General features: G+C 47.2%; 1 protein-coding gene across 2 annotated transcripts in view; it reads right to left on the bottom strand.

Moving 5' to 3' along the window:
• The window catches only part of TEDC1 (tubulin epsilon and delta complex 1), a 67,563-nt gene extending 53,742 nt beyond the window's left edge, over positions 1 to 13,821 (bottom strand). For both annotated transcript variants that reach the window (XM_082052315.1, XM_082052316.1), the window contains exons 1-3: positions 13,664 to 13,821; positions 12,780 to 12,858; positions 7,493 to 7,695 (exon numbers count right to left, since the gene is read on the bottom strand). In XM_082052315.1, the coding sequence (XP_081908441.1) occupies positions 7,493 to 7,695; positions 12,780 to 12,858; positions 13,664 to 13,804 (423 nt within the window). In that variant the 5' untranslated portion in view covers positions 13,805 to 13,821. The remainder of the gene's footprint in view (positions 1 to 7,492; positions 7,696 to 12,779; positions 12,859 to 13,663) is intronic.
• Positions 13,822 to 21,967: the final 8,146 nt, after the last annotated feature.

Raw genomic sequence — 21,967 nt, 5'->3', positions numbered from 1 at the left:
TTGAGTTAATCTGGGTCCAGATAAACGATTTTCTCTCAGATACTACTCAAATCTTAAAAACACTAAGCATGAAGCCTGTTTCTACAAAGGTGGGAAGAAGCATCCCTAGATTGCTCACTGCAGGACTCGGGAAAGGTAAAGGCAATCACATGAATCAAGCCAATAAAGTGCTTCTGCAGCTTTTGCTGAGCACCCGTTCTGAACTGCTCATAATTCAGACAACAGTTTTGATGTGACATAACATATGTTAACCTGTGTAATTACAGCTCTTTAAATGGAGCATCATTTTTTTTAAAGTTAAACACCATAGCCAGAAATAATAGTACCAGACATGCTTTCCTAATTAATACAGCCATGCAGGAGGGGAAAATGTGAAAAGGAACACTTCAAACAGATGAATGCAAAAGGGACAGCGCTATTTTCATTAACAACATGATCAATAACACTAATTGGATTTCCTCCTAGACGAGGTACAATCCAGATTAGACATCTGCATGGAAAGATAGGTGGTGCAAGACCCCACACCCACACAATGCACATACCCATTAATTGTCCAGATATTTGCAGAGAATATGCTTTCCACAAATGTAAGTGCTCACAATGTAGAAGTTATGCTCATAGCATATTCAGCAATCAAAAAAAGTAAAATCCTATGTTTCTGCAAGGCCTTTTAGCTTTTCAATTTGAATGCCTTTTGTAGAAATTACTACTCACAACAGCACTCCCCAGAGCTCTGCTAGTATCTGATTGGCAAAGAGTGAAAAAGAGAAGGTGCTGAGGGAAGACAGAAAATGCAAACATAGCTCCTACCCATTCCTGTCTTCTTCAAACAAGCCTGTCTGGCAAAGGCTACAGGCCTGAGGCACTAGAGCAAGTCAGTCCCTCAACCCATCCCTCCTCACTCCTGCAGGAGGTTACTTAAGAGCTCTGCAACAGAGCGAAAGCACTCTGCCTGGAACAGAGCGCAGCAGCAGCATTGCCTGCTCTTTGGAGCTGCGAGGCTGAGGATACCACTTTTAAAATAACACTCAAATCCCAAAGCTCACTGTATCATGTATTCAGACAAAACATGGAAACCAAATATACTACAACAAATGTATGGCAGAGTAGATCTTAACTCACAGAGCACTGCATTTTTCAGAGCAATATAAATGCAATATAAATGCAATATAAATAATGCCTTGATGGCATTTGCTCTGCCTGCAGCCGCCAGCTCTGCTTGCCCACGTTTCTTTTGCTCCACTGTGGCAAGCTGCTGGATGGGGGAATCACTGAAGAGAGAGCAATGCAGCATGCTACATCAGCAGCACATCTGGAGCTAGAGGCCACAAGAGAAGAAACAATAACTGTCTTCCTTTCAGGAGAGGAGAGGCAGAACCCTGCCACATAGAATCACAGAATTGTTTTGGTTGGAAAAGACCTTTAAGATCATCGAATCCAACCATGCCCTCCTTTGCAGGCTCCTTTTATCCTTCTGAGGAAAAAGGGCTTTATTTCAAGAGACCCTCCAATGAGAGTTAAACCCTGATCACTTAAATGGGGACACCAAAAGCAGAGGATGTGCTTATTTAAATCAAAAGGCCACAGAGCAAAGACAACCAGAAGGTACCAAAGGTAGTGGCTGGTCCCTGCCACTGGAGGGCAGGAGAGGCACTAAAACATCTCACATCAGCTGGTTTCCCCAACAGACAAGGAATGAGCTCCCCACATATTTCAGCAAAGCACAAAATAACAGCATGGCCATGCTAAGCCTTACTATGAGCATGACAGTCCTTATCTTCTTCTCCTCACATGAATGCTCAGGTGACTCCAGTGCCTGTTGGCAACACCCCACCCCTAACACATCAGCTGCAACCTCAGGTTCAATAAATTTTGCGTTTGCTTGAAATTCAGACATTACCCAGAGAAAGCAGATTAAATAAATTATAAGCCTTTCTCATCATTTCAGACACCTCTTTCAGAGCATTTTACCTTGATATGCTGTCTAAAAAAAACCACCACCTTCTTAAAACTGTGTCAGACAATAAAAAACGTTTAATACAAAAGAAAAAAGTGCATTTCAAGAGTCCAAACTGAAATATGCTCCAGTTCTTGTATGGCAAAAACATATTCCTAATTTAATCACCTCTGACCACAAAACATGTTTCAGCCTCCAAGCAATATCAGTAACTTAGGAGATAAAAATTAACACTTCGGGTTCAATACTTATCTGTTCAGGAAATGGCTTTAAAAAGTACAAAAGGCAGAAAACCAACATGCAAGCATTTTTCTCCCTTAGTTTCTGGTACAAGCCTTTACAGGGTGGGTAGCAGTGCAAACAGAGGGCTGCAATAGACTTGTGAGCCATGCTGGGGCCCAGCGAGCTGCCAGCGTCCGGCCCTGGAGCTGCCCTGGCAGAGGCGGCGTGGAGGGGGGTGCAGGACACCCCAAACCCAGCAGGCTGCCCCAGCAAAAATGGGGTGAGGCAAATTCTGCAGGAGAAACTTTAGGCATCCTGTGCCCTACGCTTCACGGACAGCTCTTTTAAAAAATGTTCCTTAGCAGCTACTGGATACAGCAACAACAGCAGCCAAAAAAGGGCAAAAAGATAAATGGTGGGAGTTACTAGGAAGACAGGAGGACAAAGAGAACAGGAGTATAAGCAGGAGTGTAAGGGAATAAGGGAGGGAAATCAAAAAATGAAAGCTGACAGATTAATACAGCCCATAAAGATCTGGAAAGTAATTATGCTTCTGAGTCAGTATCGATAGGTTAATAAAATTCCCTTCTGTGGCCCCACTGGAATTGGTAAAGAAGGGAGGAAAAAAAATTATATTTACTGACAGTAGTGCCAAAGGTTTCCTGGTTTTCTGCTGAGGGGAACATTAAGCTTTGCTGCTACGTTGACACTTTCCTCTAATAACATGGTTTATGGAACAGCAGTGGTGGTCAAGATTTCTATAAGAGAAAGGCATTTCAACAAGATTAGACCAAGCATAAGCCTTACACTATATTGGAAATAGCCAGTGAGCCAAACTAGACTGTGACAAACAAAAGATAATCAAATTGCAAACCTAAGAGTCAGAAGGTGTGTTTAATTTCATTTTTCCCCACCAGAAGTAACTGGTTCTGAGTTCACTTTGGCATGCTAGAGAGACATGCATGAATTCCAACTGTAATAGCCATAATAGCTCTATTTGTTGATTACTACAAATTCACAAAAGGGGAAGGGAATCCAATTTCCCTCAGAGGGTGAAAAGCAGTCAAGGGAACTAGTAGAACCGAGAACTAGTGTTTGCATAACACATCCTGGTGATAATGAAGGATATCACATCACTGCCCCCACCTAAAAAACTTAACAGCCTCCACACATAATTAAATTATGGGGAACACATAGATTAATTTCAGCTGTAGAAATAATACCAGTATGGGCAGTATTCCTCCCTGGAAACAGAAGGAATACGTGCTCACAGAGTACTGCTATTATCCGCACAAACCATCGTAGATTTGGAGAAAGCTGTGATGATATCACTAAAATTTAAAAAGCAAGACAAAAAGAAAAAAATTTATCAAATACTGAATGTGATAAAAAGGTGGGTTTATATCAAACAATTATTTGCTTCTCAGAGGGAGAGAAGATGAGAAGTCCCCAGGTCTGCCTTACAGGTTCAGTGAAAGACAGTGTTTCACCTGCCGGTGCTCAGATGTGTTTCGTACTCCAGAATTTTCATGTGTAAGTAGGAATCAATGAACAGCACTTGAGAATAATCTGCCTGTACATGATCACCAAAGCAACAATTCACAGCAGGGCATATTTGAGATAGAAATCCACAAGGGATGTAAAAAGCCTTTGAAGACAATGTCCATCAATTAATCAGCCAGCGCTTTAAGGCAATAACAACAGGCAAGAATTCCCAAGTAGACACTTCCATAAATCGATGTGAACCTTCAACTCAGACTGTACTTAAGTGTTTATAGATCTAATAGAGTTAGTGCTTACTTTTTTTAAAGAGTTGACTAGTACAAGGTTTGAACTTTCATTTACTGCCTCTGGAGTCACCAACCTGCTGACAGATGAGCACAGTAAATTCAGAGAAGGGACTTACACTACAGCAGACGGGTACTAAAGTTTGTCATGCACCATCGATCCCCTCGTGCCTCTCCGGTTTCTCCTGCACAGCAACACACGTTCTAGTCTCTTCTTTTAACCGCCTTCCGCCTCAGTTTATAAACTTCACACACTAGAAGAGAGCCATGGGTGGAAGGCTGAAGAAGGCAGCGGCTCCTGCAGTCCTGCTCGCTGGGACACCCTGCAGCAGACACGCAGCAGCCTGGCTCAGGAGACACACTGCAGCACTGCCCTTCCCCAAAAAAATAAAAAATGAGCTGGAGTCCACACAAGCCAAAGTGCCTTGAAGGATTTTCTTACCTAACACACAAAAGCAGTCAACCCATACAATCATCCTAGGCTACTATAGGCCATATGTGTCCTTACCAACAACTACCTCAAGATTATTTTTTTTAATTACATGAGCCACATTAGACACTACCTCCTACCACCTTAACTTGTTCATCATGCTTCCACCACTCTTTAGTTTATAATTTTAGGAACCGCTTAACTTTTGACTCTGAAGGTGTAGGTGCATGTAAAACTAAGCTTGCAGAAGCCTTCTCTGGCTCAGGACCGTCAGATTATGAATTCCCTGCAGCAGCTCAGCTCCATGTCCATCATGTGTCATGAATACCCTTGTCCCTCTATAAATAACCAGCCTGAAATCCTTTACAGCTGATGGAAGTGTTCAATTTGCAGGGGAAGAAAACTGTGTTGCTAAGGAACTGCAAAGAAACAAAGGCCAGAGAGTGGTAATCTGAAATGAAATGAAAGGAATTAATTTAATTGGCCCTTGATATGTTTGGTATTTGGCATATTATCAGCAATGTAGAAGGCTGTAGGCTTTGTTTCAAACTTAGGCTGAAAGAATAATCAGAACATGATTGCACCCTTAATTTAGGGATTAGCTGCATTCTCTCTTCTTCATCCAAACCCTGTCCACTTTTGTGAATTTCAGATAAAATTTTAAAAGCAAACCACACGCATATCAGTTTGAACTACAGCTATGCCTACAGTTCTTGAGAGCCCAGGTTTTTTTAGATGAAGACAAAGGGTAAGAATTTTCTTCACATTTATTCTCACTAGTAGACCAAGAGATGTGCTTTGCCAGAAAGCGCTGGCTTTCATGCTATGCTGATTTTGGCAGAGATCTCAGCAACGCCCAGAACCAAATACTGTTTCATGGATTTTTGTTTTGCAACACTTTCATTTCAGGAAAATATTTTCAATTGTTTCTATAATTTTTTTTAAAGACTCCATGTGATGGAAGACCTTTCAAGCTCTTTCTCAGCTGAGAATTTCAGTTGTTTTAAAGAGTATTTCCTTTTCTTCTTTTTTTCGCATAGATCTTTCTCTAGTGAAGCTTTTTTCTTCTTCCTTTTTCTTTCAGTTTACTTAAATAGAAGACAGTTACAACTGCAGAGACTAGATATCTCTCATGTTTAGCAAAGACTTTACAATTTGTTACACATCTTCCAACACTCAGCTTAAGTATCACAAATACCTGGTATTTACTATTCCTGGAGTCAAAATTCTAGTACTTCAATTGTTCAAGCTGTATCTTAACTCACAAGATATCAGGTATCAAACTAACAACCTCACCTTCTTTCTTGCTTGCTTGCTTTGATTTTAGGGGCTGTATTGTTGAACGCTGTCTGACTCATGAGTAGACTTTGCCACATTAAAGTATCCCATAAAATAACTATCAAATAACAATAACAAAACTATCATGCTTTCATGCAACAAACAACAGGCTTTCATGAGCGGTTTACAAGGAACTGACTTACTAACCAAAATGAGCTGTGTGTCCCACCTATCTTCTCCTTCTCACCGACCACTACCTCCTTATGCCCTTAACTGCACATTTCTGGATCTTAACTTGGTTAGGTCTTACTAGTTGAATTAATTTGTTTTGTAATGCCTAGCTGATAAAGATAAGACCTCTCTCTCAAAACTCTGTTCGTTTTAACTTTCTTGTGATGTAGAATCACAAACCACACTAGTTATGCTGTAATTACATTTTTCCCACACATGAACATCTATTTTTATTATCATAGAATCATAAAGTAGTTTGGGTTGGAAGAGACTTTCAGAGCTCATCTATAGTCCAACCCCCCTGCAATAAGCAGGGACATCTTCTCCTAGATCGCATTGATGAACAGCATACAAGAAATGTTGCCATTAATACAACGAGCTTTCCCTACACATGCTAACTTCCACTCCCAGCTTATAAAATTTTTGTCTAGCCAATTGAAAAAAAAATTTCCAGACTTGTAAACCTTTCCAAACATTGTTTCAGACAGTTATTGGATAAAAACATTAAATATGTATTCCACACTTTTTGAGAAACACAGGTAGAGCAGGTTAGAATTGCAGTGAAAGGCACAGCAACAAATTTCTCAGTGTGCCTCTGTGTGGACATCGGAGATAACATTGTATTACCATAGTTCTTTAATGTCTTTTTGGAAAATGCAAAACTTAAGACTTTCATAGAAAATAGCATAGGTGCTGCCCTGTTTCCTGAATTCATGTAACTGCTACAATTCCCTCATCACTCTTTTGTAATAGGAATGAAGGACACACACACAAAAAATCTGCTGCCACACAAGAAAAGCAACAAAAAGGTAGGAGAAGTTTAGAGTACAAAGTTGTCCGAAAGTGTGTTTTTCCTGAAGTCTCCAGGCACCCTTCACATCACAGGAGGGCACAACCACTCACACCCAGAGTGCCACACACAGCCTCTTGTGCTCCCTCTCCTGTGCAGCAAACAACTATAGTGTAGCATGAGTGGTCTGTTTCCTTAAAATACTGTTAATAATGTTACAAAGGTGACTCTTCTCTGTGAACTGTTTTCCATTTGTACAAGTGTTTTCCTTTCAAAGGCACTATCATAGCTTTCCAGACTCTCGCTTTCCTGCTCTGCTGTCCCCTGGATTCTAGAGTCTACAGTCTAGAGGAGCACATATGCATGGCCATAAAGACCACATGGTCCTAGACATCATGAGATATCAGCAGGCATGTTTCTGACCTACGATGTCCTCTGCCAAAACATGAGACGATTCTGTGAGCATGTCACTTTGAACCAAACTGACCAGTAATTAATGTCTGACCAGATGAACATCACTTGGAACAAACTTAGAACCATCTAGAGAGGCCTTGGCCACACTAACCCATTACACTGATCAGTTTAAATTCAGCTTATGTTATCTGATGGTTTATTTGCAACAGACAGGATATAAACACAGAAAACACATCATCATCTCTCCTGAGATTGTCACTCCACACTCCAGAGCAATTGTCTATACAGTAACATGTGCATGTGATCTTAAATGCAAGGAATTGATTTGAAAAGCAGTATTACCAATCATGACTAGATTGGAGGGGCTGGGGGGGTTTGCTCACCGTGCACACAGAGGTTTCATCCCCAGTCTTTACTCTGTTCCGAGCCAAAAGCTGCTCCAAGAGGCTGAGTCTGTGCAGCAGCCAGGAAAATGCCAGCAGCAGCTCCCGACTACCTGCTGAGCCATCGGAGGGGAGCCGATAGAGTTCTGGCCTACCATAGCCATGGTACCACAGCGTTGACTTCACAAACCTAATCTGGTTATCTGAAAAGAAGAAAATAATTAGGAATAACGCACTGCACTACTCAATACATTTACCCATTCAGTTCCAGAAACTCCTGCCTCCTCTGAGAGCAAGATTTTTCATCAAGCCTAAGATTAGTGAAAGACAGTGAAGACTAGAGTCCTCATCAATAACCGATAAAAGACAGGAGGAAGGGGTAAAAGCCTTCCTTATGCTGCCCCATTCTGATCTACAGGAACTATTGCCAAGGGAAATTAAGAAATCCAAAACTGAGAGGCCAGTAATGGCCTCTTGGAGATTAACAAAGGCAAAAAAGGTAAATAGACAACCCCACTATAACAGGACTCCAACTCACCAATTCATTTTTTATGAGCCACCAAGCATGCTATGAATTAGTAAACACTCAGAGTCACTTTACTCCTGAATGAAACTGGAATGTAGAGATAGGAGTTTCACAGCCTGCTGCAAATCTCTGGGCGCCAGTGAGCAGGCAGAGATAATTCAGCCCACACTGCACACAGACTGCATGGACTATTTAATTCTCAGGAATGCTCTGATCCTTATTGCTTCACCCCAGCAAATGTTACCTAACAGCTACAAGACCGATACCACAGAACTGTAAAATACTGAGGAAAAGAGTTCTGACCGGTAATCCTCAGCTCTGTGCTAAGTCAAAACTGGCCTATGCTACCAACCCCATAGGAGCAGCACATTGCTACAGCTCTGCTGAGGCTGGAAGGAGCTGGCAGGCATAAAGAGCCATCAAACCCTTTGCACTTTGACAAACCAGAGGATGGTATATTGTTTGCACTGTTCAACCAGCTTTAGGATTTCAGGAAACATGAGTGCATATCCTGAGGGACACACCTACTTTCAGAGTGCTTCTCAGTCCAAATACACGTATAACAAACTGTTATACACATGACTACACATCCTCAGCAGTAGGGAATACATGATTTGCCACGTGAAAGCTACAGATGGATTCCTGACAAAGACATTAACCATGAGTGAAGAGCAAAAAACAATATCAAGAGTGTGATTAAGCCGATGACACAATGGTGCAGAGCTACTAATTTTTTGCAGGACTAGTGTTTTGCGTAGCAGCGCTTCTGCAGACACATATGACAGTTGGACAATTGCTTTTAAGTCTAGCTTGTTTCTGCATTATAGACACAAAAAGAAAACCCAAACACCTAAATCACCTTGGGCATTTTGCAGAACCTGTGAATGTAAAAACAAGCAGCTTCCCTTCATGATGCTAGGGTGGCAGAAATGCCTATGGTTTGCTGAAAATCTTGCTGCAGAGATGCACTCCAATCACTCATGCACAGAGGGAACACTCAGATATTAGAGATTTTATTTTAATCACTCTTGAACATTCTCACATGAGCTAGGTTTTCGTGTTGCCCTTTCATTTTCTTTGTGCATTTGTCAAGAAAGGAACTGCCCTAGCAGGTAAAGGTAGAAACACTCCAAAAGGAACGAAGATCCTTTTTCAAAGCAAACAAGCATCACATGCTGCCATCTGCAGTTCAGCAAGCTCCCCCAAAAAAATCACATATCAAAGAGAAGGAACAGAGAGCAAGCCAGTGGTTTTCTCCTTTATCATCAGTTCCCTGTTCTGTTCTGTCACTGGGGACCAGATCCACCAAGGCAATTCACCACCTGAGTTTCTGTTTTGCTCTGGTCCTTTATCTTATTTCCTCTCTCCCTCTACATCACATTGCCCTCACATGAGAGGGTACGACTGGTTTATCAGGTAGGAATTGTGGGTGAACAGTCAAAATACAGATCTTGAACTGGGGCTCAAAGAGCCTTTCCATGACCTTAGAGATGTCACTTAGTTTTCCTTATCTCTCTATAGAGATGCTAACAAGGAAATAGTGCTCAGACAAATGGCAGTGGAGGTTATGAGTCCCCAAAACCAAGATGGATTCCTCCAAAATGTGCAGCCAAGACAGAGAAAAACCATCACTCCAATAGCAGGTAACACGAGTCACTCAAACACCTTCTCTTTTGACAGCATCTTCTTATGGCATTTCATTAGGCTTAGGCAATTTATAGAGAAAGACCCACACAGTCCTTCCAACTAATCCCCTTTTCTGCATGCACATTATTTTTGAAAGTACATTCAGGAGGTTAGATCAAGCATCACGTGAACCTCGGGGTTCAGCTCTCTTAAAACTATACTCAAGCTGTGCTCTTCTGCTTTATGAATCCTGCAGAATATTTTCAGTGAATTACAGCATGATGTTCAAATAAGGGTTATGCATTAGCCTGGCAGGCTAGGATGGAAAGGAACTAAATCTAATACAAGAACAGACACAGATACATTACTTCATGCACTCAGGCAAGAAACACCTGCATAGGTAGTGGTATTATGGGAAACTACTGCTGCAGAAGAACATTTTCTGCTTCATTTGTCAAACAAACAAAAATATATTGCAGCTCCAGCCCCCTTTCCCATGCAATAAAAAATGAATTGAGGCTCCAGAAAAGAAACATTTCCCCCAGCTCTCTAAATACATATTGCACTGCTATATGGTGGGGCTGTTAGGGTGCTGAATCAAGTCCATCAGCTCTCAGTCTCTGTGAGGGAAGAGCAGCATAAAACCACTGATCATGACTTCATCAGCAAGGTTATGCCCGAAGTACCATTGCACAGCTTGCTTTGCCTCGCACTCCACTGATGAGAGACACGTTGTTCTGACACATCTAAAGGGCTGGAGTGTATTAACAGCTTTGCACCAAAGTTTACAGTAAGTGGTTTTTACTGTGTGAAGAAAAAATTCTTCTGAAATGAGAAACCAAAAGAGCCATTTGCAGAATTTTATAACCACTGACCGGTAGGCTTCAGAGAGGTTTCTGGTTTCTTTTTGCAATAATGCAATAGTTCCTACATTTTCAAACTTCAAACTCTGTGGATTTTTTTTTATATGTGATTTTTCAAATATTTTGTTTTCTGCTAGCTAGGCAATAACAGATATCAACCATTTAAAAACATGATACATAAAGTTTTTCTAAACAAAAATCACATCACAGTCATAACAAGGGAATGACTAGTAGCTGTTCTAGTCAAATTAAAGTTTAATCTCCTCTAAAATTCAATTATATAACAAAAGCAGATAAAAAATTGACTAATGAAAACTAGTAACTTGAAACAGAAATACACACTGAGGTGAAACTTTGAAAGTCACTTGACAAAAGGATTTCCCAGATTAAGGAAAAGTTTTCTGGAAAAATCTGTCCTTTTCCATGGGCAAAATCTGTAAAAGTATTCTGTCCTTGTAACACACTGGTTTCTCCTAAGCACCTCACAACTGCAAATGGTCCAACATCTGGCAGGTCTCACTCTACAGAGTAGTGAGAAGAATCACTGCGACCCCAACAACACAGGCAGACTACAGGCCAAAGCCCAGCATTTCCTTTGGAAAAGCTTTTAGCCTATAAAAAAAGAAAGGTTGCATGGCCATTCGAGTATGACATCTCTTTTCCAGAAAGCTGTTCCTGTACACACAGTAACCCTCAGGAGTCTTCACAGCCTTCCTCTGGGATCTGGCAACTGCTGCTCTCCTTGTTTTAGCTACAATAATTAAGAGGCTGTACAAAAACAGCAAAGAAGGGAAAGCCTGGTCCATGGACTAAAGCACTAGACATGGATTGAAGGAATCCATTTCAATTCCTTGTGGTGCTACAGGATCCTGTACAAACCTGAGAAAGTTATTTAGTCCCTATGCCCAAGGTTTCCACTTAATTTCCATGAAGTAAATAACTGAAAGACCATAAGTGCTCCAGAGCAGGAACAGAAGAGAGGCAGTAAAATATTGACTGTGCTCACAGCAGACAACTCACTGACTTGGCCAAGCAAAGGTAATTAGTGTAATTTGAAAAACTGTAGAGCTATCTGACCAGAGTTTCAGCTTTAATCACTGAGGACAAACAAGTTTCTTGAAAATCAGCTCAGCAGCTCTGGGCAGAACCACACATTCCTACCTCACAATCTACCAGCAGGGGCTGAGCGTGCTCTCTCTAGAGCCACCAACCTGCCACATGCACAGGGAAACCTCCAAACTCTACAAGTAATTAATAAGGGAGCAGCCAGGATTCAATGAGGCTGCACTCGTGCAGGACCACCTCCACAAAGCTGTAGGAGACAGCCAATAAATCAGCTTACCATATACAGCAGATTGTGGATAAGCAAAAACAGCCAAATGAAAAACAGTCCTGTGAGTAACACAGACCCATGCTGATTTCCTGCTGAGCTCCCAGCAAAACTATGCTAGTTGTGTTCCATGTTCCTTGAGAGATACTGTCCACAATGCTTAGCCTTTTTTAACTCCATTTACAGAGCCATTAGATTTCCAGCCCTTCAGAGGATAAAGTGTTTAGGTTTTTTTTGCCTTCAAGGGCAAAAGTGGATTTTAAGTGGTTTTGGTCTGAGGAGACCTCTATCCACTTCCTCTGACACAGAATGGGCTCTAGACAGACATATTTTAAGAGAAAAGTCTGGGGGGTACTACTGTTCTTGAAATAACATATATTTAAGAAGTGACTAGTGCTCTGCCACTGTGAGAAGTCAACATGAATCCAGCTTCTCCCCGGAACAGTGGCTCTGTCTAAAATATTCACACACATTTTACTTTTTATTTTGTCTAGAACTTCAATCCAAAACAATGCCTTTATGGTTCATATGCTAGAATTCACAGCCCTGACATAAGACTTGATAGAAAATTAACCACAAAATCATACATCATAAGTGGAATGGAGAAAGAATCAAGGGAAAAACAAATCTATTTCTGTAACTATCTTTGCAGATGCTGACAATGCACAAGATCATTGTAGAGATTTACCTGCAGTAAAATGTCAAGGGGAAGCAAGAGCCCCTAGCAGACAAAAACATCCCAGTTTCCTGGACAAACCAAGACAAAGAGGAGTAAACCTGCCTGCACATCTGTGATGTAACAGTAAGTCAGTGGCACAGGTACTCAAAATGGAGCATTCCTGACAGGGAGCAAGAAGCCAAATAAAAAGTGCTACAAAACCAGTCCCAGTACTTCCCTGGGACAGACAGAACTTGCGCAGTCAGACAGACTGACTAGGTTACCTATGGCATCAGACTCCGCCCACTTGCCTCCATGGATTTGCTTCAGAAGAGCATAAAGCAACCTCCAGAAATCCAGGCTCTGCAAAAGAAAGGGATAGTGGGAGCTCAGCAAGAAAAATATCTGCCATGTAATTAGTGCTAATTAGCCAATTAGACCCATACCTGAGCATCAGCTGTTACATGCAAGAGCAAACCTGCATCCTGCCAACACCATCAAATCAGGTAGGTTCACATATCAGCTGCCATATGAACGCCACCTACAGCAAGGTGCACTTAGAGAGGGCTAATAATGCTGGCTGTACAGCAAAACCCAGCATTTCTTCTTTGGGGAACACACACACAGGAGCGTGGCTTTCGAAATATCTGCTCTGATACAAGCACATATGGCACAACTTGCCCATAGTCCAACAAGCACTTGAAGTATCAAAAACTCAATAAACAAGAAGAGGCAGCACACAGTGGGTTGGGCCACACTGACAAACTGAAACACTGATTCTTACAGTTGGAATTTTAGTCAGCTTTCATACCATGCTTAAAATAAGTGAGCAAGTGGAGCACCCTGTGCGTGAGCTGGAAGCCTCACCACCCTGTAAAGCCCCAGGCTGGTGTACAGGGCGGTAAACCTCAGGTGACACTACAAAGGTGTTCAATGACTTACGGAGCTTTTAGTTAAAACCACGATAAGACAAATCCCTTCCAAGAGCAGCGAGCGTGCTGAGTCCAGAGCGCGGGGCCCACGCAGAAGCCCCACCCGGCCCCACGCCGCTGCCCCTGTCACAGTGTCCCCCCACGGGGATCCCTGCCGCCCACAGAGACATCCCCCGACCGGCTGTCCCGTCCCTGTGCTCCCGGGGGTGCGGAGGAACAGCGGGGGCCGCGCTCACCGCCTGCGGCCGGTCGAACCTGGCGCGGCGGAGAGTGTCTGGGGCGGGCCGGGCACGGGACGGCAAGGCCCGGCACAGCGCTCCGACGGCGCCCGGCAGCACCCGGCCCGACTGCTGCTGCTCCCGGGGCTGCCTCCGCATCGCTCTCCGCCGCTTCCCGCCTCTGCCGGCGTGCACCGGGCGCATGCGCGGAGCGGCCCCGCGCTTCCGCTGAGCTCGGCCACTGCAGCGCCCCCTGGCCACTGGGAGGAAGCACTGCAGCGGCGGCTCCTGCGCCGCGTGGGGGCGACACGCGTGTGACACCACCCGGAGCTGTGACCACTTCTCGGAGCTGTGACACCGCCCCGAGCCGTGACACCGCCCGGGGGGGTGTCCCCGGGGCTTCCTCTCTGGCTTCTCACAGCCGACTGATCTTCCCCTGATTTATCCTGCCTGCGCTCATGCCTTAAGGCAGGGAACCCACTGCTTGCCTGCCCTGGGCAGTGACCCACAGCCCAGGGGACAACAAGCGTGCAGGTTACCTCTTGCTGCCCACGTGAGGCAAGGCAGGCTCACCCTGAGCCACGGCCACATCTCCTACCCAGCCAAAAACCCCCAGCAAGCCCTACAAGCTTCCCCCACCCTCCCTGCCTGAAAGAGTCATCATAAAACCCATTTTGGCCTTTCTACAAATACAGCTCTGATGCTGTCAGGACAAGAAATCATTTCTCTGGCGATGGGAGAGCACAGGGTTTTGGCAGCAGGGGATCAGCTCCAATCGTGCTTCCTGCCTTCCTCTCTGTTCAGCAGTGTGTGATGGAGGCAGCTCAGGTCTCCAGGCGTATAAGCTCTTAATTGAAGCAATCCCAGGGATTAATCCTCGGGGAGGCAAGCAGGAAGAAACAGTTCTGCCATTTGGGAGACAGCTTGAGTCACTGAGAGAAAAAGTCCACCTCTTGGCTGGGGTTTGCATGGCTGAAACCTGGCCTTGAGACACATTCCCGCTGCAGGCAGCACAGGGGACCACAACCAGTAGATACCAGGGAGACTGGGCCCTTCCATCATCACAGCAGCGACCCTGCTGAACCAGGGATGCCTCTGCCCATGTTCAAAACCTCCACTGATGGCTTATTGGCCAACTAACCAGATCATAACCCATTTAATGTGTTATCTATGGATCTAGCATGATGCTTTTCTCTTTTATTTCCAGCATCTGAACACCATGAAACAACATGTGAAATTCCTTCCAGCTATGGAATGGCCTCGTCCAGCCAAATGGCTGCTCACAATGAGGAGAGAAATAGTGTTGGTCCGATGAGACCTTCAGCAAAGTCCGCTTGCTAGCGTGAACTGTATTTGCCCCCTTCCCCTCTAGTTGCTACCTCTCCTGCCTCCCACCCTCATGCCGAGAAGCGCAGCCCTTCCCAACACCGAACGCTGCGTTAGTGTTCTATGGATCTCGCACAATGCTCTCCCAGTCCCACAGATCCTGGCTGCTGCTCCAGCCAGCCCTGAAAGGACCCCTGGGTGTGAGTTATCCAGGCTTAAGGATTTTTAAAATATCTCCTCGAGCAGCTGTTGTCTCACATCCTCCTTCTTTCCTAATGGCCTGGAAATCATTTTCATCATGCCTTGTCCAGCTCCAACTCAGCAATCTCTATCCACTTCTTTGCTCTCCTTCCTAACAGGTTTGGCACCTCCATACGGTTCCTTGCCTTTGGTTCCCAATGGCCCATAAAGTCCTTTTTCATTGCCCAAAGTCTTATCGGACCTGGATAATCCTCTGCTGTCTTTGGCATCCTTCTCAACGTTCCATACCTTGCTGCTATCAGGCGCTGTCTGGTCCCTCCATGACACATCGCTTGTCTATTTTCCGGTCCATGCTGCAGTCTCCGGGCAGAAGGACCTTCAGCTGGAGCCAATTTCCTGTGTTTTCCTGACCACTCCATAAACTCTGCTCAGAGACACCCCTGTCGCCACACACATTCCTCTGTCTAGGCCTTTTCTCCCCAGGGCAGCTGCCGAGACAAGGGATCTCCTACAGCACCCAGTGCATGCACCAGTAGGTGGTTCTGCCCATCACGCCCCTCTCTGGGCTCCTATCCCCCGGCCAACACACCAGCCCCCAGACAGCAAGCATCATCCCCCAGCACAGGGGCAGCAGCTGGGATGCAAACCATTCCAGCACACCAAGAGCCCCTGTGCCGTGTCTCCATCCCGCCAGCCAGACCAGCCCTACGGCGTCCCAGAGCCGGGCTGGCGGCCCTCCTGGCTGGCGGCCCTGGTCCCCAACCCCCCAGCACACAGCCCATGGGTGCAGCTGACACAAGCCGCCTGGCGCTATGGAGGGCTGGCACCCGGCCACGGGTGAGTCAGACACCAGGCAGCATGTCATGGTGCAACAGGGGCTCTGTCCTGGCACACGACACCCCACTTATCTCCTCTGCTGGCTGTCTGGGTGATTTTCCCAGGGTGGGAGAAGCTGAAGGGAAGGCGATGGTTTCCTGCTGCTGGGCCTTATGCTGTGCACAGACAAAGGAGCTGACAGTGTGACAGACCTGGCATGCTGTCCCAGCAGGGATGGCAGAGCCCCTGCCCTGCTGCATCCCCACCACTCTCACCTTCCTCATTCCAAACCCCAGGCCGTGGACACTGACAGATGCAAACAAGCGATGACTGTCTGACATCAGCACACCATTCTGATGTCACTGTGTGTATGTGTGAAGTCCCAGGAGACGAGTGGAAGCCTCCAAAAACTCAGCTTGTCCTGCCCGGCTGTTCCTCTAGGCCCCAGCTCTGTCCCAGCACCCAGGCATTTTTGAGAGGAGCTGAGCTGTGGATTGATTCCGCAATGGTAGCAGCCATGGGGACCACCATGGGAAGGGAAAGTCCAGGTGGGCTCTGAGAGGCCAGTGATGCTCCTGGGGACAGGTCACCAGGCTTCACCCTGTCTTGGTTCCCCGGGTTCACATGACACTGTGCAGCCGGCCATTTTTCGGAGGATGTGTCAGCTGGGGTGATTTCCTCCCCGGGTGACTCAGCCGGGGCCAAGGGCGCCTGTTTGCACCCGCTCCATGGCAACCCACGGCCACAGACAGCCCCACTGTTTGCAGCCGTTGCCAGCAATGACAACCGCGTCCCATTGCCTCATACAGATTGTATGTGATAACGGCCATCTCTGCTCGCCCCAGCAGCAGCACGGCTTCCTGATGTCACCTCGGCCCAGCCCTGCCAAGGGGAAGACGTGAGCTCTCCTCCTGGGAAAACAACCCCTTTGGTCTTTTATTTTTATTTTTTTTTTTAATGCTTTTATCCCCATGAAGGCGCAGGCAGGAGCCAGCCTGTCTCCTAGCCAGGCCCCCAGGCTGTGCATCGGTGCTTCCCACGCTCCACCAGGCAGCCGGAGCTCCTCTCCTCTCTCCTCACAGCAGCAGCAGCTGAGCAGCCATCGGAGCAGAGACCAGCTGCTCTCCTTGCCCATGCAAGAGAGGCTTTGGGTGGCCATAGCATTTCACACCCCAAGCAGATCAGTCAGGCTGCATGGTTTCTCATTGCAAAGGTTTCCAGCTCCTTCCCAACACCCTCCTAGCTCGGTTATACATGCACTCTCTCCCCTCGCCATGACACCAGGTTAAATGAAGCGGGAAAAGTCACACTCTTGCAACAGGGCAAACATCATGATGGCAGGAAGGAGCGTCGCCTTGCCAGAGAGCAATGAGCTGCCTCCTGACACCATCCTCACCAGTGGGTGCCAGGGGGGCTGACATTGCTGGGATGGCCAGCACACATTTAATATGCCAGGTCGCATCACACAACGCTTACAGATCATGGGATCCCTGAGAGGGACCATAATGGTTACACAAATACTCTAGTGCAGGTTTTCCTCAACACAGTAAATTAATTAGTCTGCAGCAGGCCCGTGTGTGGGCTGTAGCTCCAAAGTTCAAGGTCAGCTCCCAGCAGTTGAATGCTTACTGTGGGCGTTGGCGTTTCAGGTCCTGTGATACACGGTCTGCACTTTCAGCACAATAACTGACTTGGGAAGGATTAGAAAAAAAGACCTGAGATATCGCAATTCTCTGTTCTCTGGAGTTTCACCCCTTCCTTTTCACTTACACAGCCAAGCTGACGTTCCTCTGCACTGAGGGAAACTCCCTCTGCCCTCTTCCTCCATGAGCCTTTAACCCAAGGCTCACAGAAGACAGACACTTCAGTGGGAAGATCTTGTACCTTCCCCCTTGGAAACTCTCCCAGTTTCCTGGAAAATAACACAGGAGAAGTAAAAGTAAAATGCAGCTCTAGCACTGGATGCCAACTTTTCTTCTCAGTCTCCTTGCTGGGGAAAGCCAACCAGGATCTGGCAAATGTCCCCAATTCTCTTCACACCCCACTCCACTCCAACACTGGATCGTCAGCACTGGGAACAAGGTGATGGTGGAACAGCCCATCCCCTCCTCTTCTTGCTCACTGATTAGACCTCAGTCTCCAGTACCATGATTCCTGGTCTCAGCTGCTTCTCGTTACACTCCTGGTCATCTCCCTTACCCAGAGCTCCTCTGCCTTCAGTATCTTCAGCTGCTGCAGTATTTGCTGGGGATAATGTTCCCCACCAGGAATGAGGTTTGACCTCCTCTTGGCCACCTCTGCAAAGCTGTTTCCGCTGGTGGGACAGGGGTTTCCCAACCCGCAGCGGTTGCAGAGCTGGGCTGGGAAGTCCCAGCTTGATGCATGATCTTGCAGGGCTCCTGCTGCCCAACAACAGCTGCACAGTCCCTCTTGCCATTGTCCAGATAAAAAGACAGGTTTCTGAGGTGTTTGGAGATGTGCAAACATTTTCTTGACCTAAAAGATACCTGAGCTCTTTGAGCTTAACACAAATCAGCCTTAAAAATACCAAAGCAGTGTTGAGACACAAAATCACCACACTGGAGGTGTCACGTCAGTGTCCCTATCAGAGCTGGCTGGGGAGTGTCAGTGGCCCTGCCGGCATGTCAGCGAAGCAGCGTTGAACCTGTCCCCCCTCCAGCTCCAGATGTGAGCTGCAACTGGCAGCCACGGCCATGCTGGCAGGACATGGCCCTGTCCCCACGTTGTGGCTGCTGCTTTCACTAAGGATGGCCCTGGGGAGCGATGGTGAGGGCAGAACTCTGCTGTGAGGCTTCCAGCCTAAGCCCTCCCCCTTGCCAGCTGTGAGCTCAGGGACACATCTGTCCCCTGCTTCGGATTAATGTCTGTCCCATCTGTGCTGGGAGGACGATGCAGGGCCAGGCAACCCATACCTGCCCCTCCTGCCTGCATTTTGCCTCCACTGGGGGTTCAAGTAACACCCCCACCTCTTATAGATCAGCTGAAGGACCCCTTTTTGTGTCCCCCTCTCCTTTGTTCCTCTGTACAGAAAGCCGCAGAGACAGGGTGGGGAACAGTAACAGTTTAGTTTCTGAATCTATCCTGTTTCCTGTCCTTTGCCAAAGCCTCTTCTGCTTCGCTACCCAGGGCGTTGGGCCTCACCCGCACCCAGCCCTCAGAGGAACGGGTGATGTTTGTTTTTTTTGTCACAGTGATTAAGTGTTTATAGCAACCAAGGCTCAGCAAGCCACAAACTTCAGTGATCTCAGACCAAGCTTCCGGAATAATGGCAGAGGAAGCACAGCCTCTCCCTCCGGGGTCAGCAACGATGGTTTCAGTTCACCAAAGCAGGGCACCTTCAGGCTGGGCATCAGCAGTCTGGAGATCACCCAACATGTTTTGCTGTCCCAGATGGGCACCTGGGGGCTGGGCTGTGCCCTGACCCCACGTGTGATGGCAGCGACATGCCTGTGACTGCTGACTGGTGACCAGGTGGGACATGGGGGCTGCCAGCCACCTCCCCAGGGTCTGTGCTCTGCCTCGAGCGGTGGGAGCAGTAGGGCACACCAAGCCAGCATCCCTTGGCTGCTCCCCTCACAAAGCCGGGATTTGCCCTGAGCATCCTGCTTTCACTGTCAACCCTGTTGTAGGAGCAGCACAGCCAGGACATCACCACACTGCGAGGGAAGGGATGGTCCCTGCCTGTCCCCAGCTCCCACCGGGGCTCAGAGCCGAGAGCATTGCAGATGAGTGGCACTGGAAGCCATGCTGCTGCCTGTCTGCATGGCTTATGCTCCAGGCCACAGAGATTTACTGTTGAATGGAGAAAAGATGATGTCTGCTGACAGCCCACCTCCCTGCTGCCGAGCCACGCTGCGCATCGGAGAAGAGTGCTGGGCTGAGGCGCAGATTTCCTATCTAAATGCAATACAGCTGTTTCTGCTTCCTCTCCAAAGACTGAAGCAAGTTCTAAAAAATCAGTTTATCATGTATTTTCTTTGACCAAGGCTCCTTATGGATGTGACCCACTCCTGAACTGCCCAACCTCATAGCATCACGGCTGGAGCAGGCAGGGAGCATGACTTGTACAAGCATAGAGCTCAGAGGGGAGGATCCTGACAGCAAGTCCTGGGGCTCAACGCTCTCTCCGTGAGAGTGCATGTTGCAGGGCAGCCAGAGAAACAGAACAGCCTGAAGGAGCTTTTTGCACGGAATTGCACAGACCTTGCACAGTTCCTACATCCCTCCATGCACCCAGGGCAGGCACAGCCATCTGCAACCACCAATGTACACTGCAAATCTGTGACAGGGATGGAAGCAAACGGCAGACACGAGCAGCACACTGCTAACAGCAACACACTGCCTCCTGCCCCAGCTGTGGCCACCACCCACAAAAAGGACCAGAGGATGCCCAGAGGATGACAAGGCTTGTGTTTGCTATTATTTTAATGCTGAGGGCAAATGCTATCTCACTGGCATGCTCAAGGCTGCTGAGATTTTATCACTAGTTTGCTTTGAAGCCAGGTTTGCAGAGGAAAGCCATGTCCCAGTGCCCCCAGGGGCCGGCTGGGTGCCAGTAGCAGTGCAGAGCAGGACCAAGGCACGGGTACTGGCACCCCTGGGAGGGTGCTGGCAAGGGCAGTGTGGGGAGCGGGAGGACAAGAGATCCTACAAGACCTGGCTTGCTGTGAAGTGTGGTGGTGGCCAAATGGCAATAGCCTTTGACACAAACACCACATTTGTTGTATTAACCAGGTGGGAGGTGAGGCAGCACTGCCTGGTCAAGTTTGTCCCACTGAAGCGTGCTTAGTGGGTGCAGAGCCTTTTGGCATCAAGCATGTGGGAAGTTTTAAGATGCTTATCAGGTCAAGCTGCTTTTGGCACCAAAGATTTTTACATTAGTCATGTACCTGACCCCTGAGGGTTTTGGCCAAGCCCCAAGAAGGCTGGTGTGACAGTAAGATGTGGAGAAGTCTCTAAGGAAATGCATGCAGAAACCACAGACAAAAATATCTGAGAGCGTTGTAAAGTATATCTGAATATGTAAATGGGGTGCTTCAGGTTAGGGAAAGATATGATTAGGAAACCATTTTAGAAACATCCTACAAGTCAACATCTTCTACATCTGTCAGTGCTGTTCTTCCAGTGGGACAAAGAGGCTGAAACACAAAAGAGCAAAGCTCTTGTGAGCCAGCTCTTGCTTTGTAATACATTTGCTTTCCCTACCGCGGGAGGCTGGCTCTGCCTCACCCATAACCTCCACCTTATTTGGCCTTTTCATACAGCTGCTCAGAGCGAAAGTTACAAACACCAGGTTTTCCTGATGTGACAGTCAGCTGTCTCCCAGCAAGAGACCTCCCTGTCCCAACTGAGGGCTGCAAAACGCCATCTCAGATCCAGGAGCAAAGACCTCAGTGCTGCCCATGGTCATGGCTTTCCAGCAGGCACTGCCAGGGGCTGAGACACAGCCAGGAGGCTGTTTGGTGCTGGGGAGGCTGTGGGTCAGCAGTCTCAGACCCATGTCCAGCAGCACTGCATGCCTCTGCTTTAACCCCATTACAGCTGCAGACAACAAGAGGAGGCTCGTGGTGAGAGCCACCGTGCTCTCGGCTTCTGCAAACGCCATGACACAGACCCAGTGAGCCTGTGGGTGGGGTAGGGCCCTCCCCCTGAGCCCAGGAAGACCACGTCCCCAGGTAGGCACCAGCACGACACCCACCACCCCTTTCCCAGGGGGATCCCCCAGCCCTGGTGCCTGCAGTGCCTGGGGGCTGCTCCTGCCCCACATGGCTCAGGCAGCCTCTGGGCTGGGCAGCCACGGGCCGGACCTGTGCACACCAAGAGCAGAAACACATGGAGCCATCAGACAGTGTGTGGCTCAATCCTGAGGCCATCTGGGGTTCTTAAGCAAGTGGACAGCACTTCATGAACAAGTCCCACAGCACCCCTCTTACAGAGCACACAGCCACGACATGGGCA

This window comes from Streptopelia decaocto (genome assembly GCF_964273445.1).
Source record: "Streptopelia decaocto genome assembly, chromosome: 5".
Lineage (NCBI taxonomy): Eukaryota > Metazoa > Chordata > Aves > Columbiformes > Columbidae > Streptopelia > Streptopelia decaocto.
The sequence above is the reverse complement of the archived record's forward strand: the minus strand, read 5'-3'. Positions and strand labels throughout refer to the sequence as shown.